The sequence below is a fragment of the Neolamprologus brichardi genome, chromosome 12 (assembly GCF_056152115.1).
Source record: "Neolamprologus brichardi isolate AB-2024 chromosome 12, ASM5615211v1, whole genome shotgun sequence".
Classification (NCBI taxonomy): domain Eukaryota; kingdom Metazoa; phylum Chordata; class Actinopteri; order Cichliformes; family Cichlidae; genus Neolamprologus; species Neolamprologus brichardi.
The window spans coordinates 31,813,273-31,834,502 of NC_142115.1; the positions used below are offsets into that span (position 1 = coordinate 31,813,273).

At 38.5% G+C, this 21,230-nt stretch overlaps 1 protein-coding gene across 1 annotated transcript in view; it reads left to right on the top strand.

Annotated features, from left to right (window-relative positions):
• The window catches only part of srrm4 (serine/arginine repetitive matrix 4), a 66,103-nt gene that overhangs the window by 27,919 nt on the left and 16,954 nt on the right, over nucleotides 1–21,230 (top strand). Inside the window, exons 2-6 of the mRNA XM_006803877.3 lie at nucleotides 10,472–10,594; nucleotides 20,243–20,326; nucleotides 20,453–20,533; nucleotides 20,622–20,648; nucleotides 20,916–20,966. Of these exons, the coding sequence (XP_006803940.2) occupies nucleotides 10,472–10,594; nucleotides 20,243–20,326; nucleotides 20,453–20,533; nucleotides 20,622–20,648; nucleotides 20,916–20,966 (366 nt within the window). The remainder of the gene's footprint in view (nucleotides 1–10,471; nucleotides 10,595–20,242; nucleotides 20,327–20,452; nucleotides 20,534–20,621; nucleotides 20,649–20,915; nucleotides 20,967–21,230) is intronic.

The window sequence follows — 21,230 nt, forward strand, 5'->3', positions numbered from 1 at the left end:
TTTTTTGTTTACATTTAATTTCATTTGGTCTTTTTTCATTTGTTTGGCTACTTTATTAAGTAAGTCTATGAAAATATGTTTTTCAATTTTCTCTTAAATGGTAAATGGTAAATGGCCTGTATTTGTATAGCGCTTTACTTGTCTCTAAGGACCCCAAAGCGCTTCACACATCCAGTCATCCACCCATTCACACACACATTCACACACTGGCAATGGCAAGCTACGTTGTAACCACAGCCACCCTGGGGCGCACTGACAGAGGCGAGGCTGCCGGACACTGGCGCCACCGGGCCCTCTGACCACCACCAGTATGCAACGGGTGAAGTGTCTTGCCCAAGGACACAACGACTGAGACTGTCCAAGCCGGGGCTCGAACCGGCAACCGGCGAATTCCCAACTCTTAAGCCACGATCGCCCCATCAAAGATGAAATACACTGTCAGATGCGAAATAAGCAAAGTTTGAGGGAAAGACATTGGCTTATTTGCTTTATCACCAGTATTTGGTTGTGGTTTGATGACTGATTGATGACTGACTTGACTGATATTGATAGTGAAGAGTAACTCTGTGCCTTGCAGTATTTACTGTCAACTTACTAACTTTACTCAACATACTGTAACTTTAACTTGGGAAGAATTTTTTTTTCCAGTTTTAAAAGCCTTCCAATAAGGCTTTTAAAAAAAGAGAAAAAATGACACTGGTGGATTGAGCTCCCCACGCCATGGTCCTAATGAGCAGTCATGTTATCACAGAATGCCGAGGTCAGAGTTCAGTTTTCCTTCTGCATTGACCTCACATGCCAAGAGATTCAGCTGATCTCTTTAAACCAGGCCCCATTAATTATAAGAAATGCCAACATGCCTCTTTACATGTTGTAAAGGCTAAATTTTATAGGAATTGCTAAGTCAATAAGGACCATGAGTACTTTGTATGGGCAATGGTAATGGAGTTGCCCCAACGTTGTTATTATAAGCTGACATTTGATTGCTTTTCTAAACCTCTTTCCTGCTAGGTTGTAGCTGCCAGTTGTCAAGATTGTCATGAGCTATAATGATTGCTTTGGGCACATAACACCACTCAGGTTCTACACAACCTCGCTCATACCGACATTATAATTGTGCATACACAATTTCTATTAAAATTTCTGACATATTCAGAGATTTCTAATCAACCTAAGTAACCTTTGCTTGGAGTTACAGTTCTTAGGTAAACACTTCTCTGGCCGGAGGCGGGGGTCTGAGCCAATCGACTCATTTGTTCTGTTTGAAAGTGATTGCTGCCGAGTAGAGACTGCTTTAATTTGATTGATGTGTGGTTCACCAAGCGGTGGATTTGGTTGTAATTACTCTTTGTGCTCACCGTGATAAGGAAATTAATCAAGCCATTATGTTGCTCCCATTTTATCATCAGGACACAATAATTGAATAAAACAACCTCACTTGTCTTCAAAGTCACTCTGGCACGCATGGTACTCACCCGCTGCAAGGGTAAAGGCCTCGCTATTCTTGATTGGCTGATAGTGAGGCAAAGATGATGAGTGTATTTCATATTCACAAATGATGTAGACATTTTAATTGGACTAATCAGAATCAGTTCTTTTAATTTAACTACAAAGCCATGTTGTGAACTTTGCGTAGTCCATACAACTAAATGATCCCATTTGTTTTGAGCAAAAATCAGGGAGTGCATGGACCATGGTAGAAAAAAAAGTACTTGTACCGAAAATATCAGCGGGTAACATTAAGTAAATATGCATTAACAATAAGATCATGTTTCAGTGGCATACAACTTAATGGCATTTAATGTATTTGTTATACCGATGCACAAGTAACATTCCCTCTTTTTACTTCCTGTGTCCTCCTCTCATTCCATGACTACTGTTCTGCTGGTGTTCAGTGTTGCATTCACAGCTCAAGAAACTTCTATGTATTACGCATTACATTTCTTAAAAGTACTGCAGTATGTTACTTAATTACTTGTTGGAATAAAATAATTCATTACAGTGAATTATGAGAAAATGACCTTACACTTATTATCATGTAATTACCAGGTAACAATATAAACCTATATGCTACTGTCCCACACATCAACACAACAACACCTAATGGTTGTGTGCAAGCATTGCGTTAGCATGCTGTCTGTGCAGATGGTTGCAAAAAGCCAAAGTTGTGTTAGCAGAACAAAGCAATTGTTTCTGTCCTGGAAGTAATTTAGTACAGTGAAATGTAACATTACTGCGTTACTGAAAAATGTAATCTGATTACAGTAACACATTACTTTGTAACTTACTTTGTAATGTCTTGTACCCAGCACTGCTGGTGTTGTAAATGCACCCAATGTACTTTTGCATCAGTGTCTTGACATACAAGCCTCAGTAATACAGGACACTGACAAATATTGGATTAAGTCACAGGTCTGCTAGTTAGTCGACTTTTGTTTAAGACTTCACTTGCCTATTAATTTTGTTTTTGCACACAATTTTTGACTTTTGTTTTCACTCACTGGTTAGTTTTAGGCACCAAAAACTACTTGGTTGGGTTTGGGAAAAGACTGTGGGTTGGTTTAAAACATGCCTCTTCAGCCTGGTGAGTGAAAAATATCACTTAGTGTATTTAAATGTGATGGCTTGAGTTCAGTTGGAGTCCAGGTATCTTTGGGAAAGAGAATTCTTAAATTTATGGTGAAACATCGACTAATCTAACTTCTTTTGACTTTAGACGTTTACAGGGAAATCTATCTTTTATAAAAGCCACTGGTTTCATCTTCTGTGATGCAGTTTTTATGCTCATCAGGTGCTTTTGACTAAAAAGTATGATAATTCTAAATACCAGTGCATAAAAACAGTTCACAAGTTGCTTAAATGAATTACTTTTTAATGCACTCTGTAGGAAGCTTTTCAATAATAAAAAACATGTATTTGTAGATAAATCATGGTCCTTAAAATTAAAAAGAAAAGAGAAAACTTACTCTCATCATTACATGATAGCAGCCTAAGGTGCTGTCAAAGCTTTATGCTGAAATTTAATGTTAGACTTGGAGCAAACTAGCAAAGACGGAAAATTGCCTGGAGCCACTGATACCTCATAGCTGGGGCTTACATCTTTGATATTCACTTCTATCATTCTGCCTTCCCTTCATGCGTAGTATGGAAGAAGAGGCGGCCAATTTAGGGCTGATCTCAATCCCCCAAAAGGATTTGCATCCAAAGCTGCAATTTAGCTGGTAGGAAAAATGTCACCAAAAATCTATTACCCATCTGCGCACATTTAGGAGAAAAATTGCCTCCCCTGTGGAGTGAAAACATTAGGTGATTTTGGTAGCTGAAAGAAATGAAACCACATTTTAACATGGGCTGACATGTTTTAGAGAGCATGCTTTCACAATAGAGGCCATGGAAACTGGACTGTCACAGCAACATATGGGGGTTTACAATCGGATATATTTCACTTTGCAAAATATATGCTCATATTTAGAAGTTCATTTAAATCAGTACTTCATCATTTTATGCCATTTCCTGATTGTGAAACTTTTAGTGCTTAAACCAGCAACTTTCTGCAGTGTTAATGAAGTGGTTGGGGCTCATGTGGCTAATTGTTTAGAACTAGTTAATTGCAGGCCTGTTTGTGTGTTTCTTCGGCTGAATGATTGCCTCAAAAATCTCTTGACATTTAATCTATAACACTTGACCTAAAAGTATCCACTTTAACTTTTCAATGAACAGTTTTAGCAGGTCGTGTGTGCCTTAAGACTTAACCACGTGAGAGATGTGTTTCATTCACTTTGTGGGGATTTAATTGCTCGCTTCTGTCCTTTGGATGGTGATAAAGTTGCTCTTCACTTGAGTCTAAAACATAGATAAACACTCTCAGTATAAATTAAAGCAAAGTGACTTGGGACCACAGTGTTGGGATTTTAATTGTGGTAGTAGATCACCTCTTTCTCTAGTAATTATCTCAACTATCATCACTCCTGTAATAATGATAATCAATTGCTCCCAGTCACTGTGACAGGGATAATGAAAAGTTTATTAGCTACCCTGAATCTCACATGAGTAGTTGGAAACTCTTAAATCATTTACGGAAACAGAAAAAATAAAAGCATCACTTCTGCACTGTTGTCAGTCTTTTTCTGATTCTTTTTCTCAGTGAAGGTCACACAAGTCCTCCCTCATTCTTTGTTATCTTTTACACTTTTCTTGACATGTCTATAAGCTAGTGAGTTAGAGGGGAAACCCTCCACTCTGAATAATCACAGTATTTGGGCTGTTAGACTAAGGTCTACTTCACTGTATAGGGAGGGATTGTTTATACCAATACATGTGCTGCTGAAGTGAAGATTTTTTATGAGCACTTTACTTGGTGTTAACAATTAACTTGATGGGGGGGAAATGCTTAACAGTAATCTTCAGCCTTAAATCCTCTTCCTTTGTGTCACAAAGTGACATATCATCCATCGAGCGCCAGATGTTGTTTTCCTGTTGTTGCTTTAGCATTAGCAGTATTGATCTTTCCACGTATCCCTTAACTTGCTTGGCGCAGTTTGTTATTCACTTGCTCCATTAGACATGAGTCTTCTTGGCTCACTCACTCAGCAAGACGGTGCACCTGTGAGGATGGCATGGCAACCAAAATAAGAGGAAAGTCAGCCAATATGGATTTTTGAATGCTGGATCCTAGATTGTATTAAGGTTCCATACTGGTACTGGTTTGTTGTTGCTTGTTGTTGCTTAAGACAAAATATAGTTATGAAACTTTGTCATATGGAGCTATTAAAAAAGGCTAACTATCTGCTTGCAGGAGTAAAGGCAAATAGTTGAACTATTCCTGTAAAGCTGTTAATATCTCCCCAGTCAGCAAGAGCTCATAATGAAGCGCACCTTTTTTGTTTGCTTTTTTTTCTTTGTAAATTCAAAAGTACATATGGATACTACTTGTACAATATGTGTAATTAAAGGTTAATTACGCTAGCAGCAGAGACTGTCAGGGTACAATCATTTATGCTGAGAGACCATAACACAGCAGCGAGGGAGTGCATTTGTCTGTTTGTGCTTTCAGGAGATCACGGAATAGAAAATGCACAAATTCCCCTTGGGTGTCTCTTAGCGCTATCTTGTAAGATCTCATTCTGTCACAGTGGGGTATCTATACACGTAAGGTTTTGAAGGAAAAGGTTGCATTCAAGTGATGTGTGTTTTGTTGTGTCCCCAAAGAAGCTCTAAACTGACACGGCTCTGAGCGCTCTGAAGCTGCCACAGAAGCTTTGCTGAATTGTCAAGCAGCAGTTTTAATCACACGCGTTGAGTTAAAACTTGATTTGAAATAGCAGAGTTCGGATGAAAACATGAAAACATCTTGCAGAATTTAATTGCGTCAGCCGAGAATGCGATCTGTATTAATCGTCAGAGAGACGTTCGACACATTTGAAATGCAAACATCAGAGCTGTGCAGCGGTGTTTTGCTGGTGGGTTTAATGGTTGGCTGCATGCTTCTCGCACACCTGTACAGTGTCAGCCGATGTTATGAGTTTGAGACCCCCAACTGTGCGCTGGCGGTGTGTAAAGCAGCTGGCAGATTACTGACTAGCTCCTGGCAGACATTGTAGCAGTTTGTCTCAATTTTACATCGTAAATGGGGTGTGGACAATGAAACTGTACACAAACTATGACGATCCTTCTGTGACTCTAGCTGTCTGTGATGTTTTATGATTATCTCAGTCAGCACACAACTGAAAGTAGAAGTAGGAAAACTTGCCAAAAGATTTTATTTTATGGGAAACTCATAATCTACACCGCAAATAACAATTCTCCTCACACATTTAGTTGGACTCGTCTTACAGTGTTGGTCTTCTCACCACAGTGTTTTCATTCACCGTGCTGCCTTCTGTGAACATATTTTGTCACATTCACCTGGGACCTTTTTATGAGTTGATGAGGATCAAAAAGCAGATGATATCCCAAAATAAAGCAGCATACTTATATTTTGAATTATAATTATATAATATAATATCAGACCACCCATCTCTAACGGAAAGTTAAACAGATGGAAGGATATCCTCTGTTAAAACCATACAGGCCCTGCACCATCATGGCATTAGATATTTTAATATTAATACAGAAATTTGATAATAATTTATTTCAGCCAATTACCTCTTGCTTGATATATTGATATAGCTACTTCTGCATCTGTTGACCACACACAGTCCTCCATTCAAATTTGGAATTGTGCACAGGGGGAAATCACAGCCACTGGGCCTTAAAAAAAAAAGCACTGTCATCTTGTTTGCAGCATGTTTTTGTGTACCATCTGTCCGTGTCAGCATCAGTGGTGAACGATGGAGCAGGGGAGCCTCATGTTGAGAGGAGATAGACTCTCCCTCTGTGACAAAGACTGGAACAAGAGTTGATCACAGCATGGTCACTTCTCGCTCCCTCCCGAAACACAGCCAAAGGAGATGTCCTGCAGCACACACGTTCAACTTGACACACATGGTAAAAGAAAGAGTTCAAAAAGTCAAAAAGTGGGATGCTTCACTCACTTTGAATTTTATCAGCCCGCTAAGTCTGTTGTGATCCCTCCTGTAGATATGGCTCGTTGGCACCCTACTGTACCAACTCTGTGTTTTACATTGTTAAAGGGTAGTCTTTATGCTTAGCTGAGTAGTTATGGTGACTAAGCCATTATCAGGTTGTTTTAGTACATAAAATGACCTAAACGACAAGAAACACCCTCCCCAAAAAAAGTCTGAAACTTAAGTTTTCTGGGTGAAAATTGAGCTTCTCCTGTGACTCTTTCACCTATTTTTATGGTAAACAGATCCCGAGTTAATGTAATACTTAGTCATCAAGCACCTTAACTTATAGTATTTCTTTTGATTTGCTTTTTGCAGTTTTGGTGCTTGGAATTCTCCCTTTAAATACTTTCAACTGATGTCTGGTTATAAATTAGAATAAAGGACTTCATGTGAACATGTGAGAGAAGAAGCACGAGGTTTGGTTTGACAGATACAAGTACCTTGTAAAATTCTAGCCATAAATCGCAGGGCCAAATCAAGGGAACGTGCATTTGTGATAGCAAAATTGATTTCATTTAAAAGTCATCAACTGCTGCTTTTAGAGTGACAGCAAATAACAAAGAAGCCAAAATGGGGCCAGTAAAAGAAAATTGCTCTTTGTTCAGGGACATAAAGTGGAGAGTTCAACAGGGCAAAGCAGTTTTCAGCTCGTGCTTGTGTCTAAAGCGAATTGTGTATATTGTTAAAATGCTTACAGATAGCAACAGAGTTACATATAATACAGCACTATCAGGATACATTGCTCACAAAAACAGTGGAGTTATGATACAGTGATTCAGTGTGTGTGTGTGTGTGTGTGTGTAACGACTGGCCTTTTGAGACCAGTGGTGTTTTTGTACATTTTTGTAATGATCTTTTGGGAAAGTTAGCATCCACTACTTGACTCTTTTGTATTTTATAAGGATTCATAATGTTTTCATTATAATCACCAGATTAAGATGAACGGCCATCATTCAGTTGATATTATGTGTTTTGATTCTGGTTGGGATATTTTGCAAGTGGATACAAATTGTATGGAAAACACATGACTCATAAATAATTTCTACTCTGCGTTTGTATTTTAGACTGAAAATAAGTTAATGAACTGTTACTGAAGTTGTTTCACCGCTGACATTTCCCTTTGCTACATGAGTGAATAACAGCTTATGATGTTTATAGTGTCGGCTTGTGGTATGTAGAAAACGCTGCATCTTTTGTGCTTGTTTTTGTTTGATCAATAGACGAAAACTAAAAAAAATCAGTTAAGAAAACAATGTCTCAACAAAATCTATTAGTTGCTGTGTTATAGCAACAAGTCATACATCTTTGAGTGTGAGTTTGACACAAGTTTTGTGTAGAATTGTAGAAGTTTTGAGTCTTAGCATCCATATCAGACTATACCGTATTTCCCGGACTACAAAGCGCACCTGAATATTAGCCGCACAAGCTAAAATCAGGGGAAAATCCTGTTTTGTACATACATTAGCCACACCTGACTAAAAGCCGCAGGTGTTTCAATGTTGACTTATCATATGTAAGAGAATATGCACAAAGGGAATTGTCAGGAAAGAGATGGCTGTTTGGAGACACACCCCTTTTATTAATATTTTGAAAAACAAGTTATGGGTACATATTTGCATAACTTTTTAGGTATATGTACAAGTAGCGGTAATTACAAGTACGAAACATGTACTGTGCTTCATAAATGAGTAACAAATGTAGTACATAACAATAACCTACAGCACACCAGAAAAATAGATTCGGCCTACCTTTTAGGCTCAGGTGCAGTGACAGGGCTTTAACAAGAAGAAAAGTCAGTCATTCACCACCATCTTCCTGCGCACTAACACCACCAAAGTCCTCTTCTCCAGTGTCGGATACGAACAGGCTCAGGATGGCTACGTCATCCACTCTCAGCTTCTTTCCTTCGTTGTCACTTTCAAAACTAAAGAAATCCTCGTTGTCAGTGTCGAAGTCCAACACCCTCAGAAGGGCCGTGGCGGTGTCCTGCTCTCCATCATGCAGCACTCCAGCCCTTCGAAAATTGGTGATCATGGATGTTTTCACACTTTTCCACGCTGTTGCTTTTCGCAAGTTTATCGCCGCTCGTCATCCACGCCTCCCGCTGAACACGTAGCTCTACTTTGAAGCAGTGTTGCCAACTCCTCAGTAAGGAAAATCGCTATTGGTTGTCCTAAAAGTCGCTAGAAGTCGCTAAATGACGTCATCACCTAATTTGCATAATTGGTCATGCTAACGTAATTGTAACCTACCCTGCTGGAGAGAGAAATAACGTCGTGGACGAGACATAAAGTGAGCAAAAAACGTCCTAAATGCATTTAGAATTTATTTAGAACTACACATTTAATTTCTTTTAGCAATTATTGTTTTTTGTAATGTCTTTCACGTCTTTTTTTAGCGACTTTTTTTCTAAAAAAAAAAAGTCGCTAGGGGGTCTGAAAACTCGCTAAATATAGCGACAAAGTCGCTAAGTTGACAACACTTTGTTTTTCGTGCTACTTGTACGGCACTATGTTGCCTGGCGGATGGACATGTGACCAACATACCACTCTTGAACCCCGATACTGTGTGTCTGATCACATGCCCTTACGCCAGGCAACGTAGTGGCGTACAACAGCGGAACAAACAAAACAAATCCTCTTACGATATCACAAAAATCTTGGACAATCCATAGAAAAGCCGCACCTGACTAAAAGCCGCAGGGTTCAAAGCTTGTGCAAAAAGTAGCGGCTTATAGCCCGACAATTACGGTAATACAGGCCTCCATTAAGAAATGCTGAGATTAAGATGGCATGTTATTCTTTACTTTACTATTTTTTCTTCAGTGAAATTCAGTTTATTTGATTAGGCATCCTTAATACCAGGCGACAGTGTGGTCTGACATTTATTCAGCTCTACATCAGCAAGGAGAAAATTAGCCAAATCACCAGGTTATTTAAAGGTTCCTTTCCATCAGCCTTCCTTATCAGACTAATCATCCTTCCGGTGGTTGTCTTTATCTCCCCTATCACCTTTCACACACTTGGTCATGTTGCAGCACCCAGTCTGCCATTTTACATTATTAGTTCCCTGTCAGGGGCACTGCCTCTAATGCTGAGAGGCTAAGGAGAATGAAGGTGAGGAAGATAGAAAGCGACGGGCCCTGCCTGCTCGTCGCTGGGGGAAGAGGAGGAGGCGGCGTTGACGTCCTAATCTCTGGCTCTGATTATCTTCTCATTACAATCAGACGGGAGCCACTCGACGAAGAGGAGAATGTGTAATTACGCTCAAATCTCCCATGACTAAAACAGAGAATAATAAGCAGGGCTAGAACTGTGTGCTCACATCAAATCATTCAGTTTATTTAATCATTCATTCTATGCCGTATTTCACTGTAGATGAACAGTGGTTGAATTACCCGAACACCTGACTTATGGAAGAATTTTTTGGGAGCCAGAAATAATTTTCCTCACTTTTGAAAAAAACAAAAAACAAAACAGAAAATCCGAGTGTCTGGTTTGATTTTGCGTTTATGTCTTATTAAATATATGTAGGTCATAGATAAGGAAGAAACTTTAAGAACTGTTCCAGCACAAGGCAGAAAGCACCATTTCACAAAACGGCAGGGCAGCTGAGGCATGTAAATAACTGTATTTCAATTGACACATTGATTTGAATGGTAAATGGCTGACCTCCAATTTTCCTAGAGAGTGGCTGGAGGAAAGAAATGGAGGGGAATAAAACACATACCCAGTCGACCAAAGGGAATAAGGCTAACCAAGCATGTTAAATGCCCCCTCACTATTGTGCGATGGAAGCATTAGCTGTGTGGACAACTGCAAAAATCACTTGGAGAAGTTCTCACTGAAGGCTCGAGAGCAAAAACTGAATCTTATTTGTCCTTTTTTTCTCTTCCCCCACAGCTCAGAAACAACAACCTGCCAGCAGCTCAAGCCTGATGAGAGGAAAGCTGTGGACACAAGGGACAGATATGGCTGCATCAAAGGAAACAGACGCAAACATCGCAGCCATCGCAGGGCCAGGAGGTGAGTTAGCCTTTGTGTTTTCACACATGCCAAGTAGCAATCCTTCAAAATCATCAGGAGGGTTTTCTGAACTAAAAGAAAACAAGTGCTTGTGAAGAGATGAGAAGGCTGAGAAAAGAATGGGCTTTAAACATGTACGATTGCCGATCAGTTGAGTTTTGTGATTAAAGTTTGTTTTTGTTGCTTCTGTAGATGATAAAGCCTTTTTAACAGTTACCAACACACCTTCGGGGCCTGATTCTCAACAAGAAACCCAAGCTAATCTCTATATTCCGGTGCAGGAAAAGCGAACACTCTTATCGGGGTAGGAAATACAAATGGTGTAAGGAATTCCACGCTGTGTCATTCAGATGCAAGAGTCTTCTTCACATGCAGAGAAGAACAGTTTTTTGGCTTTTTATTTAGAGTTGGAGAAATCAATCCAGGCAGAGTTGATTCTTTCTTTCTTTTTTCTTTTTTTGGAAAGAAACCTTTTTAATTAATCTGACACCTTCAAAGCCGTTGCAGTTACACAGCAGGGAAGCAGGCAGTGATATGTAAAACATGACTCAAGCAGCATCTGAAGTGTAAGAGCGGATCATAAACATGAATCTCTTCTCTTTGGATGAACTTTACCCGGCGGCTGCTTCTCTTTGTTTTTGAATTTAACAGCAAGCGCAGAGAACACGCTGGCATGCAGGCTTCTGATAATCATTTTTCTGGTTTATGCGTGCAAGAAAAGACATCTGATAGAAGAAAGCACGGTGAGAAAGATTTATAGCATTGTTATCTTTGGAACTGAGGCTTTTCTGTGAGACACCCTTCTCACCAGCAGCTCCATGTTACAGCGTTTTAAAATTTAAATACTAAGAAATCAGAGTAGTCCTCGGTGTACTGAGTGTACATAGTGCACATAGAACGTACACTAAAGCTCTACCATTGCTGAACCGCATTCTTTTCATCATTTGGTTTGGTGAATCTCTTAAATTATGACTTTACACTTTCTTATACAGCAGCCCTGCAGCATATCCATTTCATCAGACAGTGGCAGAGATGATCTTGACTTCATGCAGGGATCTTATTGTGAAACTGTAGGTCTTACTATATGAGGTTTAGAGCAATAAAGTGAATGCATTTTCAGGTTCAAATCTTGCACAACACGGTTGCATTCAGACCAAAAAGCACAGCAATGCTAGAAGCTGCAGGAGGTTAGAGAGAATACTGCTACAAGTTCTAGCTGAGACGATGAAAGGAAGTCCACTTTGAGTAAAGCATCCATTAATTTTAATGAGATACTAAACTAAGTCAAACTCTCAAAACCTCAAGAAAAGAATTTTAAAAAGTGTATCATCAGTAAAGTACTGTAAGATTGCAGCTAAAGGTGATTAAAAACACGTTTGTTAGAGGCCATAATGAACAAGCCAGACCTCTCAGCTGTTTTGGCACAAGCCTGGCTCCTGTTCCCGTATTGAAAAATAAACAGGATTAATCATCACTCAGTTTTTATGCAGCACATATGTGGAACGAACTCCAAGAAAACCAGAGCTCTGTTTGTAATCAAGGAGACGATGTATTTATAGCATATCTACTCTACTGTCCTTTAAGCTGCCCAGTGTTAGATTTGATTTTATTCTTTCATACTTACTTGTCTGTGTTTTTGCTGTTTGTTATGTCGCCCTTATATTTCACATAAATGAATTTTGTGTCCAGTGTGAGGACTCTGTACTTGTTTAAGGTTTGAAGTAAATCTGCCTTGTAAAGACTGCAACAATGTGTCCACACACTGTTAATTTGGACTATGTATGTGATTGATAATACAGTGGCATGCAAGATGACATGGCATTGCTGCTGCTTTCTAAAATGCATAACTGCAGGAATTTATTTTGCTTAATGTTACTTAGCAACAAATTCTTAGGTTTGTTTACCTATAATATCCACTCTTTTGTTTACATTTGATGTCTCCTGGCAAATCTTGTGGAGCCATAGATACATAGACATACACAGATCAATAGTGCATATATCACTGCGGATTTGGTTCTATCATAACTTTAACACACAATGTTTGGCAACAACATCTTTTACCTAACCTTAATCAAACAATTTTACTTTCTAAATCGAAGCACGTATCATACTTGGAGGCTAACCCTGATCTCTGGGGTCAAAGACTATTGTTTTGTATTTCCAAAACCAACTTCTGCTACCAATATTTGAAATCCTATTCAGTAAATTCATGAACTTTTTCTCTCATTCAAAACAGTAAAAATAATTATGTTTGTCTCATTTCTCCTCAAGACCTATTTTGTAATGATTTGTATTAGACGTATACAGAAATACACTAAAAGATACATACCGTTGAAAAATTAAAGGGAATACCAACATAACTTGTCTTGGTAGGGCGATAGACTGTCAGATACCAGAGCAAGTTCAGTGCACCTTGGCATTGTGTGAGCTCTGGGACACTTCCACAGGATATTTCCTCATATAGGTGTACGGCTCTTCCTTCATTCCTCCTCCTCTTATTATGTGACAAGTATATAAAACATCTAAGAGTTGATTCCAAGTCTTGAGTTTACATTTGGTATCTGGTCTTTGTAATTCTCAGTATGAGGTCCAGAGAGATGTTGATGCACATGAAGGATGTAATTATTGGAAAATTCCAAATAATGCTAGAAGAGAGATAAGGAAAACTTTAAGAGTGGCAAAATCAACAATCTGATGCAAAGGAAAATTCACTGGCCAGCTCAGCAACACCAAAGAAAGACATGAAAGATGACAGACTTCAACTAAAGTGACTGGTCAAAGAATTCATTCCTCTCTAAGTTAAGAAAAATCCCTTCAGAATGTTTATCCAAGTCGAGAACAGTCTCAAGGAGGTAGTTGTATCATGATCAAAGTCTAGACCATGAAAGCTATGAAAAATATCTTTGAATAGATGAAATTCTTAAAACAATGATCAGAAGAAAAAAAGTATAGAGAGGTAATAGTTCATGATCAGAAGCAAACAAACAGTTAAACATGGTGGAGGCAACACCGTGGCATAGGGCATGTATGGCTGCCAGTGGAGCTGGGTCACTGGTGTTTTTTGAAGATGTGGCTACTGAAGTAGCAGGGTGATCTCTGAAGAGTACAGAGTTCTGCTTTCTGCTCAGATTCAGCCAAATGCAACAAACTTGATCAGATGACACTTCACATAGCAAATGGAAAATGACCCAAAGTGTACTGCAAAATCAACCCAAGAGTTTTCCAAGGCAAAGAATTGGATATTCTTCAGTGACCTAGACAGTCATCTGATCTCAACCCAGCAGAGCTGCTTTTCAGTTACTGAAGACAAAACAGAACGAAGGGAGACCCAGAAATGAGCAGCAACTGAGGGCGGCTGCAGTAAAGGCCTTGATACTTGATACTTTCTTCAATTTGAAATCCACTGTAGAGCCATTACAATTAATAAATCAAAAACCTGCAGCATTGCTGTGTATGTAGAGATTGTACTTCATAAAGGTCAAGATGGTAAATTCTATCAAATTATATTTATATTAAAAGACAAAAAAGAAGGAAGAGAAACCCATGCACACTATTTTGACCGCAAGGTCAACAAAAAAAGAGGAAACATAACATACTATAAAGCCTTAAAAACACACAAAAAAGCTATGTGATTGCATGATATATCCTCCACAAGCCACCAAGGCTAGATGCATGTGTTTTTTCATTGCCTTTTATTAAAATGGCTAACGAGCTAGATCCATTTCCAAATACTTTGTCTCACTTACAAAGCATTGCCTGAGAAAAATCTCTTTTGTTGAGAAGGACATTTGTTCTGTGGATTGTTATCTTGCTAATTGGCCTGCAGCAATTTGGCAGAGAAAAAAACGTTAATTATAACATGAGGCCATAAGCCGCTGACACTGGATGCCATCTAGAAATAGTAAGTTGATGTAATGAGTAGGTTTTTGAGAGTAGTTGTTGTCAAATAACAAAAAGGGCAAAATGCAGAAGTAAACTGTTTAGATTTATTTCCAGTGAACTGGGTATCGAATGAAAACAGTCAGAACTTCATTAGAAACATAGAAGTGTGTCTGGTTACAGCTGAAATAAACGTACTTCAGTGCTTCATGGGAGAGAGACATGTTTTGTTCTTTATAATAATATAGGTAATGACATCTAGGATTTAGTCACATACATGTATGGTCTTCATGCATAATTATGGCTCAGATTAAAACACCAATTCTTTTAAAAAAAAAAAAAAAAAAAGTTGAATTGAATATATTTTCATCAAAAGTTCCCAAAAAGCTCCCTTTCATACACCATTGTTTCACAAAATCACCATTCCTAGTGCAGCTGGCAATTGACTGCTTTCTCATTCTCCTTTTCATTCTCTCAACTTCATCAAAAGAAAGTGTTTCTGCTGGCAAGAAGAAATGCAAATGCTTGCCTTGTGCTCTCTTTCTACAAGGCCAGAATGGTAGAGGTGTTAATGAGTGACAAAGCGTTCTCATTACCAGGAGAGGGTACTTGGGCTTGGACTGTCTAATCAGCCCTAATGCATTTCAGTTCCTAATGCTCCCAAACTGCCGACTACTCCAAGCAGGGCCATTTATTATAGCAGGACACTCTTCTGCATCCGATGAAACAGGCACATACTCTCCAGAGCTCTGTGGTCGCATATATCAAGGGGGAGTGCAGTTTGTCACTGTCTGGATCAGTCTTGATCACACTCAACTATGTGCATGACCTCTGTTTGTGTAACATGGAGGTACATTAAATTGGACACATAAATGGCAACAATTACCCTCCTGTAAGCATAAAAATGATTCCAAATATATCGTACATAGTTGCATTTGCAGGCATTTTGATAGCTTAAGTCAAATGCTGAGCAATGAAAATAACACCTGAATATTAGTAACATTATTTTATTATTATTATTTTTTTTAAGTTTTATTCACTTTGAAACTTTTCTCAATACTTTGTTCAAAGGAGGGCTTCTAATTTACTGGTTACTTTGAGGAGAATTCAACATTACACACACACACACACACACACACACACACACATATATATATATATATATATATATATATATATATATATATATGCACACATATTCATATTCACATTCAAAGTGGGAAGCTCACACTTTGCACTGACACTTATGCAATTAAAGTTATACTGTAGAGAATTGGAAACCTTGATCACGACAATTAGGGTTTTTTCCTTCTTTTATATTGTTCCATAGCTGCTATGTACTTCTATTACATTAGAGAATCAAGTGCAACTTATTGTTGCTCTTGTACAATGAAGGTAACTTGCATAATCCTTAAGCTTTATTTCAAATCCCCCACGTCTTTAAGTCACTCTTAAGACATGCCAGATGTTTTCCAAGGTTTAATTCTCAGTTATCAGTGTCTTTTTACATCACTGTTGTTTGTGGACAAGTGAACAATGCATTAAATGCCTTAACTCAAAAATAGCACTGTGCGTGTCTATTAAAGCCTTTGTTAATGGCTGTTTTATTTGGGAAAAGATTGAAACAACTGGAGCATTTGAACATGCAGGGCTAATGTTAGGCAGAAAAACACACATATATATGCTACAAATGCAGCTTCAGTTTTCACAAATATTCAGTGACTTTTACAATTAATCTTTTAGTCCGTAAGCTACTTGCTCCCTTGCCACCGCAAGTATTTCCACATGTTTGATTTGGCTCCTGTTGCTTTCCTAATGCATCCCCAAAGGGAATTTGTGTCTCTGACTTGGCAAACAAAAGGTCACATTTGCTTGCCAAGCAAATGTGTTAACCACTACACCATTTAGTCTGTGAATTTCCAGAAAATATCCACAAGTTTATTTATACCCATTATGATAACTACTTTTTTTTGTTGTTCTGTATCACCCAGATATGGTCAGTCACTCTCTCATGTATTTCCTTGCTATGAATTTCAGTCTCTTCTGCACTTGAAAGGCCCATTCAGGGGGCCTGTGGTGCTTCAAAAGACCTTCATCTTCTTTTCCACATCAGTCATTTTCAAAGAGTAATGAAGTGGACCACTGGACAGCAACCAAGCTGGTCAGCAGATGGAATACGACCATTTTCTTTCCAGTATAATGATGAATTCACACTTCAAGAGAAGAAAGGATGGATAACAAGAATATCTCACACTATAATGAGAATGTGGCTATATGCAGAACAATGTGTGCAGAAATAAAGGATCCATGAGCTACATGGAGAGATTCAAACACATTCTCACAGTCACCTGCATTTTTGGCACCATTACAGAGCGGTGGCCTGGGTAAAATATCTGTCTTTAAATTATTTGGAAACCAAAACTGAGCGCACCTCATTGCTTCTTCAAGATGTATATCACTAGCTGCCTCTGTGCAGGGACTGGAGATGAAATGTACCTTTCGGCTATGGTACATTAAAGTATTATGCTTTATCCCTGTTAAATTCAGAAATAAATTACCATCTCCCAATCGAAATCATAAAATTGCTCAGCAGGCCCTGCAGCTCAAAAACTGAAGGTCTGTATTTTAAGTTCAAGATCAAATCTGTGATCCTCCCTCTGAGTAAAGTATAGTGACGTTCGCTGGCATGTTATTTGTTTTATGTCTATACCAGTTTGGAAAGGATTTTTCATCCTTTTGTCACGAGATTATCTTGTATGGGACATTTGGATCACAGATAATCTTGCTTATGATTGTTGTGAGAGAGAATCAGGATGCATTTATGTGCAGTTATGTGCTGCCAGTGATGAGTCATGTGGATTATTTTACCCCACCCATTCTGTCATGGTTATTTATCTGTAAATACTTTTAGGGAGGAAAGCAATACAGCAAATTCCCAAAGAACATATCAATCAGTTTCCAAAAAAAAGAAGAAAAAAAGACTGTGACGCTGTGAATAAAATCACAATGCAATGATCTACAAATGATTTCAACCATGTATTTAAATGTGTGTATATATATATATATATGTATATGTATATATATATATATATGTTTGGGGTTTTTTTTGCTCCAAGTCGTCTTTTAACAGCATAGATGTTTGGGGACTGTGGGGAGCAATTACTGTAGATTTGAAAGCCAAATGTTTTCCCATGCTTGATATAGGATTTCAGCTGCTCAACCGTCCAGTGCCTCCTTTGACATATTTTCCATTTCATAGCGTGCCAAATGTTCTCTGCTTCCTGCAGGCAGATTAGTTACAGCACCCGGACTGTTTCGCTGTTGAGTCATGCTGTTGTAATACATGCAGAATGTTGTTTTGGTATTTTGCTGTTCAAAAAGGCAAGGACTTCTCGGAAAAAGGAAGGCAGCCCATGTTGCTCCAAAATCTGTATGTTATGCAGCATTTATGGTGCCTTCACAAATGTACAAGTTACCAGGCAGTGTGTACTAGTACAGTGGCTGTGGCGGTTCGCCTAAACTGCCCCCTTGTCACAGTGAATGCTACAAATGTTAGACAGCGGTTTGCAAACTGTCTGTGTGAAGGACCAAAGAAGTACAAGCAGGCTGGTCCTGCTTCCCTTTACCCCACACAATGTTAGTGCAATGATTTTTTTTAAAAAAGATTTTGATTCACTAGACCACAGAGCAGTTAAACTTGGACTTGGAGAAGTCAGCTGTTTTTCTGGATCTTTATATACTATATATTTATATCATCAGTAACATTTCAATTTGCATTTATGGCACAAAAACAAACTTTTTTAATTAGCAGTGTTTTTCATGTTCTTGACACCTTAGACAAATTTTCCACCACGGATTTGTGAACTGTAGATTGTGCATAATCTGCACATACTCGTGTGTGTGTGTGTGTTTGTGTGTGTGTGTGTGTGTGTGTGTGTGTGTGTGTGTGTTTATGTGTGTCTGTGCATGCTGAAAAATAGTATTACACCGCCAAACTATTTCTACAATCTTCCATGAATTGATGAACTCTTCTCTGGGATGCATTTTCTTATTGTCAGTAATTGCCTAATTAGTTGGGAGATGTTACACTAGGTGTATTTTAGCCATACAAATATGATACAATGAATAACTTAGTAACTTAGTAGAATTGATAGCAAATGGAAGACAAACCACACTCTTCTGGATGACAGTCCAGTGCTTTCATCCGCAACATTTATTCATCCACCCCAGCCCTATACCACTTCTATTGTTTGACTTTTCCTAACTTCCTAAAGCTTTCTGCCATCCTGAAAATGCTTTTTGGCAAAAGGCAAACTTCTGCCTCTGGCCTGTAGAAGGCTGCTTTTCAGCAAAAAAAAAAAAAAAAGCTTTGATATTCCAGTAAACAATACTTGGCACCAGTTACACTTTATATATTTGGCTACAGAGCTTTTGAACATAGTGAAGCATTTTGGGCAGTAAAGCTGTGTTTTTCCTTCAGGGTGTGGTTAAAAAAACAGAACAAAAAAACAGTGGCTGTAGGAATTTGATTCATCAGTTTGATACAAATACAGCTCCAAATAACAAGTGTGGTGTAAATACTGGATGTGAAAATAGGAAACTACTAAGTTAACCACATAAGCTTAGGGGTAAAGCGTAAACCAGTCGATAATTAAACCTCTGGGGTCGACGGACCCAAATCACATGATCAATTTAAGACGGCATAGCAGCAAGATGTAGTCTCCCTGAGAATCCATTTCAGCTTGTGTTAAAAGTGCTTCCAACTATATACCAATTTTTAAATTGTATTGATAGGCCATGATATTTTTTCCTGTTTGCTGGAAGAAAAAACTGGGTAAAAACTGTATTTTCAAGTCCTGCAAGCACTTAAAAATACACGAAAAAACATTCCTTTCCTATTGGTGGACAAATGTACCATGTTGAGCAATCCAAATATTATATGGCAACATGTGGCATTTGGTTATTTAGGAAGAGGGGGAAGTTGATAGCAGTGAGAGCGAGAGAAAAAGAAAGTGAGTTTTGAGATTTGAGAGATTTGTGACGTTTAGTGTTTTGTCTTGTTTATTTAGTGTGTAGTTAAGTTTTGTTTCTCAAAACAACGAGGCGGTGGCTGAATGTCAAAGTTGCTAAAAAGCCACCAAAGGCAGATTGCAATGTAGATTTTGACTCCAGGTGGCAAACAGGAGGAGTGATACACCTCCTGCTGTCAGGCCTGGAGGTACCAGGCTTGCAATGTGCTCCTCTGTCTTATAGCGGACAGAAACAGTTTTTTGGAGCGGCAAAAATAATTTGTGTGGCATCTTATTTGATGAACACCTGATTATTATGTAAATAGTTTTAAATGGTTATTAAATTTTTTTTTAAAAAAACTGTATACCAATCAGACATGTGGTACCATTGCTGAAAAGAATGATACCAAACAAGGCAAGGTAAACAGTTTTGAAAGGTGGGATATAGAGGTATAATCAAAAGTAGTCAACAACAGCCAATTATACTCTGGACCCCGGAGGGTTAAACAAACAGCTGGTCCAAGCTTTAGTACTGTACAGCATAATTCTTAGGGATATTGAGCTATTAGAAATTCATTTAAATTTCTTTATAGGTGTAAAGGCTTCTGCATTGAGTAATCTTGAAAGAACATAAGTCAGAATATTTTCGATTCAGTAGATCAAAAATCGCTGTGAAATTCTTGAATGTAAGACTGTGTATCATTCATCGGATCCCAAAAAGATTACAAAAGTGTCGCCTCTGCTCTGTGTTTGCTCACAGTCCGTCCTTTGATGAGGAACCTTCCCCTCGGCCAAAGAGGAAGAAGAAGAAGAGGAAGTCTGAGCGGAAGAGGAAGAGGAAAAGGTCAGTTTCCATAATTAGATGACTGTTCTGTAGTGTGATGTGTGTTGGTGTGGAAATAAATAAACCAAGGTTTGTGGAGAGGAATGCTTTAAATTCATATTTATTTTAAATTTTTTCCTTATTTAGGTCTCCTTCTTACAGCCTGTCACCACCGAGGAAGAAGAAAAAGAAGAAGAAGAAGAGCTCCAAGAAAAGCAAGCGGCACAGGTAGGTACAGTAAATGTTAAAACAATATACAAAAACAGTTGCACAAGTTTTATATTTATGACTTAAATCATCTTGTTTATCTTTTCAGGTATACCTCCAAGAAGTCAAAACACAGGTACATATATGATTATTTCTTCTATAACGTCTGCATGTCTGCTTGCACTGTGCACATCTCATTTCTAAAAGAAAGACTTTAAAGGCAACCAGTTTATAGCAGGATGAGTTCCTGTGTAACAGTTGGTGCCTGCTTTCAGCAAGATTACTGGATTTCCACCTGAAACGCAATTCTCTTTTAGTATCAGCAAGTAGGCAAGCTGTCTGTGCAGGCTTCGTCAGTATCAATCCCGCTCTCTCATGATATTATTCTCTTTCATCCCAACAGCTCTTCAAGTTTAAAACATAAGAGGAGGGATGAACGCAAGCACAAGAAAAGGTCAGTGTGTGACTGTTGCATCAGAATGTGCTCTCCAGGTCCTACACCATTTTTTCCCCCTCACAACCTCCTCTTCTTCCAGCAATGGTAGTCCATCCAGTATTTTCAGAATACCCACTGTCGAGGAGGAAAAAGAGAGGATACTGCAAAATGCTATCCTGTAAGGGCAAGATAGGTGAATACAGAAACGTACCGCTTTTATATTTCTTGAGCTAAGCGTGAAAGAACCTTTGCAAAGAGAAAAACTGATTGAACACTTGAGCC